Raw genomic sequence first — 10,053 nt, 5'->3', positions numbered from 1 at the left:
AAGAAAAACGTTTAAAAAATCAAATTTTCTTGAATTTTACTCTCCAGCAGCTGGACTTCTTGTTGATCTGAATGTTGCATCCTCTCATCCAAGTAACTTTTTCAGTTTCAAAAATGAAAGCTAAGAAGACTATCTATCTATTACTGGGATGACAAAAAAACCCCTTCATGAACAGATTATCCTGTAAACAAATATTTATAAGGACGATTTGTGGTTGTTTCTACATAAAACAAACAAACAGAATGATCATAATGCATCCATATTCCACAGTCATGGTGAGTGCTGGACCCCAGGAGGAATTACATAACAGTGAGATGATGCTGAGCTCCACAACAAGACAAGATGAGCGGAACTCCACGGTACAATCCGCTACTGTGACGCAACAATGGCACTCTACTCAAAACAGTCTCTGCTTTTCCATGCATGATCATTTTTCTGCACGTAAACCAACTCATGCACATGTATGTGCGTCCCTGTCTTCTGGTATACATGCAGTGTGTGTGTGTGTGTGTGTGTGTGTGTGTGTGAGATTGACACTGTATGGGATTGAGAGTCTGTCCTTCAGACGTGGGCGCTCTTGGCGTGATTGGCAGAGGAGGCGGCTGGCGGGCTGCTCACACTTTGCTTAGAGTAGTAGAAGCGGTTGTTGTCCTGATAGGAACGGGAGGAGGATGAGGAGAACTGTGAGGAGCAGCAGGTGAGGATGGAGCCGCCCAGCAGGGAGAAGATGGCGCCTGCCCAGCCGGTGTAGAGGGAGAAGCCGAACGACATGAGGCCATGCTCGTGGTGGGCCCCGATGGGAAACCAGATTGTGGACACCAAGCCGCACACAGCTGGGGAGTGTAACAAACAAAGAAAGTCACATTTGGGAATAAAAGAACAATGTTCCAATTGAATATGACTGTCTCTTTTGTCTTATTGGCTTCTTCTTCTTTTGGCTGCTCCTGTCAGGGGTCGCCACAGCAGATCAATCGTTTCTGTCTCACCCTGTCCTCTGTATTGTCCTCTGTCACACCAACCACCTACAGGTCCTCCCTCAGCACATCCATAAACCTTCTCTTTGGTCTCCCTCTTCTCTTCCTGCCTGGTGGCTCCATCCTCAGTATCCTTCTGCCTATATACCCTGGGTCCCTCCGGTGCACGTGTCCAAGCCATCTCAATCTCTGACACTGTCTCCAAACCATCCCAACTGAGCAGTCCCTCTGACATGTTCATTCCTTATTCTGTCCATCCTCGTCACTCCCAAACACAAGCTTCAGCTCTGCCACCTCCAGCTCTACCTCCAGTCTTTTTCTTAATGCCACCGTCTCTAAGCCGTATAACATAGCTGGTCTCACTATTGTCTTGTAGAATTTTCCCTTCACTCTTGCAGATACACTTTGGTCACAAATCACTCCTGCCACATTTCTCCACCCACTCCACCCTGCCTGCACTCTCTTCTTCACCTCTCTATCACACTCTCCATTACATTGGACAGTTGACCCCAAATATTTAAACTCATCTACTTTCACCACTTTTACTCCTTGTAACTGCACTATTCCAGCGGGCTGCCTCTCATTCACACACATGTACTCAGTCTTGCTCCTACTGACTTTCATTCCCCTTCTCTCCAGAGAGAACCTGTCCATCACCATTGTGAACAAGAAAGGACTCAGAATTGATCCTCGATGTAATCCCACCTCCACCTTGAATGAATCTGTCATTCCTACTGCGCATCTCACCACTGTCACACTATCCTTGTACATGTCCTGCACTACCTTCACATACTTCTCTGCCACTCCAGACTTCCTTATATAATACTACAAGTCTTCTCCCGACATCCTGTCATAAGTTTTCTGTAAATCCACAAACACACAATGTAACTCCTTCTGACATTCTCTATACTTCTCCATCAGTACTCTCAGAGCAAACATTGCATCTGTAGTGTTCTTTCTTGGCATGAAACCATATTGCTGCTCACAGATCTTTACCTGTTTTCTAAGGCTAGCTTCAATTACTCTTTCCCATAACTTCATGTTGTGGCTGATCAGCTTAATGCTTCTGTAGTTACTACAGCGCTGCACACCATACTTCTTCTTAAAAATAGAAACCAGTACATTTTATCTCCACTCCTCAGGCATCCTCTCACTTTCCAAGATTTTATTAAACAATCTGGTTAGAAACTCCACTGCCATCTCTCCTAAACATTTCCATGCCTTCCACATTCCTGTCCTTGATACCACATCTACCCATGAATTCCTCATCACCTTTGTTCCCTTTGCAAACATGCCCATTGAATTCTGCTCCAATTGCCACTCTTTCATACTTGGGCACACTCTCCACCACCTCATCTAACTCACTCAGAAATATTCTTTCTCCTTTGTTTCACAATCTACCTGTGGGACATATGCACTGATGATATTCATCATCACCCCTTCAATTTACAACTTCACACTCCTCACCCTGTCAAACTCTCGCTTAACCTCAAACACACTTTTGAGCCCAGGTTACACATAGACGGTTTTGTCAGTGGGTAGTACGTAGACCGAAGTTCGCGGTAGTTCCGGCTGTTTTCGCGGTGGAAAGGGGCGGAGCATTTCGCCGGCATTTTGAGCGCCGTACTAGCCGCAAATACGCGGATAAAAGACCGCTAAATCCGCCGAATAAAGCGGCGTTTTGACGCCGTAGCATCCGGCACACGTTAGGCAACGGGGGTTAATACCCAGTTCTATCCTTTACAATCGCAGGTTAAGACGCGCGTGACAACAGCGTGTGTTCTGCTGCCGCTTTCCTTTTCCCCTCCTCAACGTGTTGCTCATCTCCACCACAGGCCTCTCCTCTGCTTCTGAACCAGACCTCTTGGTAAGTCCTTGCCGCTGCCAATTTTCTTTTAGGAGGCATACTGGAGCTTCTCTGCAAAAATATCTGGAGTTGGCCGTGAGTGAGAGGCCTGCATGCAGCGCGCTAGCATTTTTATACTGACCGGCGCCTATTGGCCATTTGGAACGCCGTTAACCGGGAGGTGGCATTTAGAACGGCGTACTGTCCGCTAGCGCCGCCGTTTTGTCTGCCTCTGTCGCCGGTTATAACGCCTTTGAGGACGCCGATGTAGGCTCTATCGCCGTTTTACATGCTGTTGGTTAGGGATACAACGCTGGCCACCAATTACGGCGGTGTAAACTGCCTCTTACATCCAATGAAAAATGCTGCAGCACAGATAACACACAAACACAGACTGACAAATTATGTTGAATTGTAAAAAATTGTGTTGTATTATAAAAAGGTACAAATATAAACATATACAACCCCTGGCAAAAATTATGGAATCACCGGCCTCGGAGGATGTTCATTCAGTTGTTTAATTTTGTAGAAAAAAAGCAGATCACAGACATGACACAAAACTAAAGACATTTCAAATGGCAACTTTCTGGCTTTAAGAAACACTATAAGAAATCAGGAAAAATAATTGTGGCAGTCAGTAACGATTACTTTTTTAGACCAAGCAGAGGGAAAAAAATATGGAATCACTCAACTCTGAGGAATAAATTATGGAATCACCCTGTAAAATTTCATCCCCAAAACTAACACCTGCATCAGATCAGATCTGCTCGTTAGTCTGCATCTAAAAAGGAGTGATCACACCTTGGAGAGCTGTTGCACCAAGTGGACTGACATGAATCATGGCTCCAACACGAGAGATGTCAATTGAAACAAAGGAGAGGATTATCAAACTCTTAAAAGAGGGTAAATCATCACGCAATGTTGCAAAAGATGTTGGTTGTTCACAGTCAGCTATGTCTAAACTCTGGACCAAATACAAACAACATGGGAAGGTTGTTAAAGGCAAACATACTGGTAGACCAAGGAAGACATCAAAGCATCAAGACAGAAAACTTAAAGCAATATGTCTCAAAAATCAAAAATGCACAACAAAACAAATGAGGAACGAATGGGAGGAAACTGGAGTCAACGTCTGTGACCGAACTGTAAGAAACCGCCTAAAGGAAATGGGATTTACATACAGAAAAGCTAAACGAAAGCCATCATTAACACCTAAACAGAAAAAAACAAGGTTACAATGGGCTAAGGAAAAGCAATCGTGGACTGTGGATGACTGGATGAAAGTCATATTCAGTGATGAATCTTGAATCTGCATTGGGCAAGGTGATGATGCTGGAACTTTTGTTTGGTGCTGTTCCAATGAGATTTATAAAGATGACTGCCTGAAGAGAACATGTAAATTTCCACATTCATTGATGATATGGGGCTGCATGTCAGGTAAAGGCAATGGGGAGATGGCTGTCATTACATCATCAATAAATGCACAAGTTTATGTTGATATTTTGGACAATTGAAAGGATGTTTGGGGATGATGAAATCATTTTTCAAGATGATAATGCATCTTGCCATACAGCGAAAACTGTGAAAACATTCCTTGCAAAAAGACACATAGGGTCAATGTCATGGCCTGCAAATAGTCCGGATCTTAATCCAATTGAAAATCTTTGGTGGAAGTTGAAGAAAATGGTCCATGACAAGGCTCCAACTTGCAAAGCTGATCTGGCAACAGCAATCAGAGAAAGTTGGAGCCAGATTGATGAAGAGTACTGTTTGTCACTCATTAAGTCCATGCCTCAGAGACTGCAAGCTGTTATAAAAGCCAGAGGTGGTGCAACAAAATACTAGTGATACGTTCTGTTAAGGATTTTATATATATATATATATATATGTTATCACTGTTAAACATTTGTACCTTCGTCTTCTTTCTTATGAGAACGGTGTTGTGCTGTTTGCACTTCACCCTGAGAATGTACGTGTTATTCAACCTTGTTTTAGCTTTGTCTTCTTTCTTATGAGAACGGTGTTGTGCTGTTTTGCACCTGTCTTAACCAAGCCTGAGAATTCAATTTTGTTTTAGCACTCTGGGGTCAATCTGAGCTGGGAATGAAGGGCTGGATGTACTTATTATTATAATATAACTTTGTTTTCGCAGCCTCTTAACGACTGGGAGTAAGAGAACGTTTTGACTGTTGTGATGTGGTGCTTAGTGTGAAGGAGTGTGAAGGACAGGACACTTCAGGCAGATGCAGAACAGCTGATAACTGCAACAGACGAACGAGATGTGCTGACCTGTGTAAAAGAAAGTGTCCTTCCTTACAGCTGCACTTATTGACGTATGCGTTTATGTTACGGGAAGAAACTTGTCTTGCGTCATCACCCCCACCCTTAGGACAAGTTTTTTGTTTATGTGATGAGGGCGTCTCTTAATAAAAAGAGCGGAAAAGCAGGCCAGACTTTAGTGTAGCCTTGGTGTACAGCCTGGCCGCACTCCGCGCGTAAAATTTGACTTTCTGTCTCACTGGTGTTTCTTGACTCTGTTTGTCTTGTTAAAGGTTTTAAAAATGTTTGGAGGAGAAAATACCCAACATTGACTGGGGGCTCGTCCGGGATCTCAACAATACCGGAGGTGTCCAGCGGAGGTCGTCAAGTCCAGACGTAAATCCTTGGCCAAGGTCCGATCGATTGATCGTGTCTGCAATTGTCGGCCACCGTTGGCATCGTCTGGTTGACGAGATTTTCCCGAAGAAGACAGACAGGAAGTCGAGTCAGTGAGTAGAATTTCTTTGTAAACAGTACTGAGTGAGTGGTGATCAGATCACATAAACAGTTAAATTCCGCAAGCGATGATACAGAATCGTCTGTTAATGCAAAGCAGTTAAACTCTGTAAGGAGGGTGCGGACTCCTCTGTTTATATACGCGTACCGGTAGGGGATAAAAGTGATCACATAAAACAGTTAAACTCCGTAAGCGATGATACAGAATCGTCTGTTAATGAAACACAGTTAAACTCTGTAAGGAGGGCGGACTCCTCTACGGTTGCGAGGGACGCAAGTAGTTAAATTCCGGAAGGAGGATACGGACTCCTCTGTTTTAATACGTAAAGGAAATCCCGGGTAGAAATACGTGCACTGTAAAAAAGTAGTTAAATTTGGCAGGGACGGCGGAGTCCCCTAATGCAGGACATTAGTTAAATTTCACGGGAGGGCGAGCTCCCCTGACATAAGAATACGCGTACAATTATTAAAAGTGTTTCTATGTGTAAATAGTGTTTTGTGTAAGTGTAAATAACTGTGTGAAAGTGTAATACTTTGGACAACGTTAGTGACAACCGTGCGTGTGGAAGCAGCAGGCAAGTGATTCCGCTTCCTACGGGGAGGTGAAAGGAATCAACCACACGACGGCAAATTAATTGTCACGTCCAAAGAAAGTGTGAAAACTTCAGATTTAGAACACCCTAGGTGTGCCCCCGTCTGAAGTCCAAATTATAACAAGGGATAATAAAAATGGGGGGTAAGACGTCTAAAAATAAGGAAAATTTATCAACTGACGACTGGAAATTTATGGAAACAAAAAAAAAAATCCAAAAACAACAAAAAATTGGAGACCTGGATTAATAAACATGACTTTGACGGACGACTGAACCTGATCAGCATACAGAAGCTAAAGAAGGAGTTAGAACAGCAACATAAAGGTGATGAGAAAAAGATGCAGAAAGTAGGGGCAGATTTAGTGGCATTTTGGGAGGAGGAAGCAGAGAAGCGACGATTAGAGAAAGCAAGGAAAAAGAAAGCTGTAGGTAAGGCAGAAGAAGATGTGATAATTCAGCACAGAGAACCAGAACAGCCTCAGCAACCACCGCCGGCTGGATCGTCGGTGACAACAACACCCTTATCTCCTCTACCAGAGGATGACGATGTACCGCCACCACAGTATGATTTAGCAGTAAAACCTAAGGTAAAAAGTGAAAAACCAGAAAAACCACAAACACGCAGTCAAGCGAAAGTGCCCACAGCCCCTCCCATGGTGGAACACAGTGACCAGGGAGGTGCCTATCCTATGATAGAAGTACCAAATCCTCGTGCAGGAACAGCAGGACATCGAACAACCATGCTCGTATATCGAACATGGAATGCTGATGATATCAAAGCAGCAGTCGACATGATACCATTGCCACATGTCGATATCGAGGGATTTATGCAGGATATAGAAAACATTAGAAGTTCTTACCACCTTAGTGGACCTGAAGTCCAACAGGTGTGGATGAAAGCATGTGGCCCTAAAATGGAGTCAGATACGCGGAGACTGGAATCCTGCAGACCAGGATGGCGTACCATTGCCACATGATGATCCAGTCTTGAAAACAAGAGTGGAAGCTATGATTACATGTGCAAAAGGTGTGTTAGGACCAAAGATAAATTATACTGAAATTACCAGGACAACTCAGAAAGAAGGAGAGCCATGGATAGAGTTTAGATGCAGATTTGAGAATGTGTTTAGGGTCCATAGTGGCATATTGCCAGGAACACCAGTGTATGAAAACAAATTGAAAAATGTTTCACCTGTGAAGCTGACAATGACCGATTTGATTCATGATGGCAACTCAACAGCTGTCATAACAGTAACAGGTGCCACTGAAGATGTTTTAAAATTGAGATTCACAGGTATGCCATTACATGTGTCACTTTGTAAACCATATTTGACAGAATGGCAAGAATTGGGACTGACAGTCATAACAGCTTTGTCAGCCTCTGATTGGAGCAGAGTTGGACCACGAACGGAGTTCAGTCCATCAACTAAATTGTATAAAGTGCCAGTTAATGTCTCATTGGTGCTGACAGCTGGAACACATATTGATGTGCCCACTTCACAATCCTGAGTGTTTCAGTTGAGTCCTGAAGAGGATGATCTTCTCTCTTCTGTACCATCAGGATTGTGGACAACAGGTCCTTCAGACGTAGGACTGATAAAAAATGCACAACCTGTAGTTATAAGACCAAAAACAGAATACAGACCATGTGTAAGACAGTATCCATTGAAACCTGATGCAATTGAAGGAATCAGGCCGGTAATAGAGAATTTATTAACAGCAGGAGTAATAGTGCCATGTCCAGATTCACCATGTAACACACCCATATTTCCTGTAAAAAAAGGCTCCGCCCTCAGTGGGATGGAGATAGATTCAAGATCTGCAGGCAGTAAATGCTGCTGTGATTAAAAGAGCACCATGTGTACCAGATCCGCACACACTGTTAAGCTCATTGAGATTAAATTCTAGTTGTTTTTCTGTAATAGATATCAGTAATGCATTTTTTTTTTTTCTGTACCAGTACACCCAGATAGTCAATTCTGGTTTGCTTTTACCTTTAAAGGACAACGATATACATTTACCAGATTACCGCAGGGTTACGCAGAGAGTCCAACTATTTATTCTCAAGTCATGTCAGCATGTTTAGCCAATTTCGTTCCACCGGCAGATAGCCAACTATTAGTGTATGTTGATGACATTCTGATTGCCTCTGACACACGAGAAAACTGCATAACTGACACAGTAGCATTATTATGTTTCTTATTTGATAATGGCCACAAAGTGAGTAAAAACAAAGTTCAGTTGTGTAGGGATAAAGTAAAATATTTAGGACATGAATTATCAGCCACAGGGCGCACGATCCTGTCTGACAGGAAGGAAGCAATTTTGCACGCTCCAAAACCACAAACCAAAAAGCAGATGATGTCATTTCTTGGACTGACTAATTACTGCAGGGCATGGATTCCCTGCTATGCAGAATTGACTAGTCCACTTTCTGATTTGATGTACAAGGATGATATTTCAATGTCAACCGTGTTGGAATGGAACAAAGAAGCTGAGGAAGCTTTTGTAAAAGTAAAACAAACATTAGTGTCATCCACAGTTTTGGCACTACCAGATTATAGTAAACCATTCATTCAAACAGCTGATTGTAAGAATGAGTCCATGACTAGTGTTTTGGTTCAAGTGTATGGCTCAAAATTAAGGCCAGTTGCCTACTACTCATCTAAATTGGATGCAGTGGCAAGTGCTCTACCACCATGTGTACAGGCTGTTGTTGCAGCCTTTATGGCTGTTCAAAGTAGCAGTAATGTTGTTCTATTCCATCAGTTGACACTGGAAGTTCCACATGCAGTTTCTGCACTTCTGTTGCAGACAAAAATGAGCCTTTTGTCCCCAGCAAGACATCTTTCGTGCATGTCCTTGCTATTATCACAACCACACCTCACGGTAGAGCGCTGTACGACATTGAATCCATCCACATTGATACCCTTACCTGAGGATGGTGAGCCGCACAATTGTCTTGATGTAGCTACGGTCTGTACGAAAGCACGCCCAGACCTCCAGGACACACCCATCCCAAACAGTACAATTGTGTATGTGGATGGTTCTTCCACTGACAAAGCTTATGGACAAACACAATCTGGATATGCTGTTGTCACAAATTCAGAAGTATTGGATTCTGCTTCATTGCCATCGTCATTTTCAGCACAAGCAGCTGAATTAGTTGCTTTAACTGCAGCTTGCTATCTGTTTAAAGGTACGGCTGTATCAATTTATACAGACAGCCAGTACGCTTTCAGCACAGTGCATGTGTTTGCAAAACTGTGGGAGGAGCGTGGAATGGTGACATCATCTGGAAAGCCAGTGACTCATGCCACTCTCCTAACTGCCCTACTGCAAGCTGTGAAGTTGCCTCAACAAATTGCTATATGCAAATGTGCGGCTCACACCAAAGGCTCTGACAGTGTTTCAAAAGGAAATGACGTTGCTGACAAAACCGCAAAGGCGGCAACAGCTCTTTCTATTTTTCTCCTATATGACACCCCTCCGGATATGACCACAAAAGAAACCCATATTGCCAAAAAATATGTTTAAATGGGCAGCTATTATGAGCCATGGCGTGACGCATGTCTCATCAGGGGGTATGATATCGCAATTGCAATCTATTTTTTGTCTTTATGGGTTCGATGCATATGCATAACAGCATTGTAGAGCATGCATGACATGTGCAAAACACAACTCACAAGGCAATTTGAGACCCCAAAGAGGCAAATTTCCAACACCACAATATCCCTTTCAAGTGATTCATATGGATTATATACAGCTGAGTAAACATGAAGGGAAGGAATTTTGTTTAGTCATAATTGATGCCTTCTCAAAATGGGTAGAATTGTTCCCTACAAAACATGCAGGTGCACTTACA

General features: G+C 43.1%; 1 protein-coding gene across 2 annotated transcripts in view; it reads right to left on the bottom strand.

Annotated features, from left to right (window-relative positions):
• Positions 1-514: 514 nt before the first annotated feature.
• cldn11a (claudin 11a) overlaps positions 515-10,053 on the bottom strand; it is a 29,335-nt gene continuing 19,796 nt past the window's right edge. For both annotated transcript variants that reach the window (XM_034159713.1, XM_034159712.1), the window contains exon 4: positions 515-833. In XM_034159713.1, the coding sequence (XP_034015604.1) occupies positions 562-833 (272 nt within the window). In that variant the 3' untranslated portion in view covers positions 515-561. The remainder of the gene's footprint in view (positions 834-10,053) is intronic.

This window comes from Thalassophryne amazonica, chromosome 19, assembly GCF_902500255.1.
Source record: "Thalassophryne amazonica chromosome 19, fThaAma1.1, whole genome shotgun sequence".
NCBI classification, from domain to species: Eukaryota; Metazoa; Chordata; class Actinopteri; order Batrachoidiformes; family Batrachoididae; genus Thalassophryne; species Thalassophryne amazonica.
Note: the sequence above shows the minus strand (reverse complement) of the source record. Positions and strands in the feature narration are given on the sequence as shown.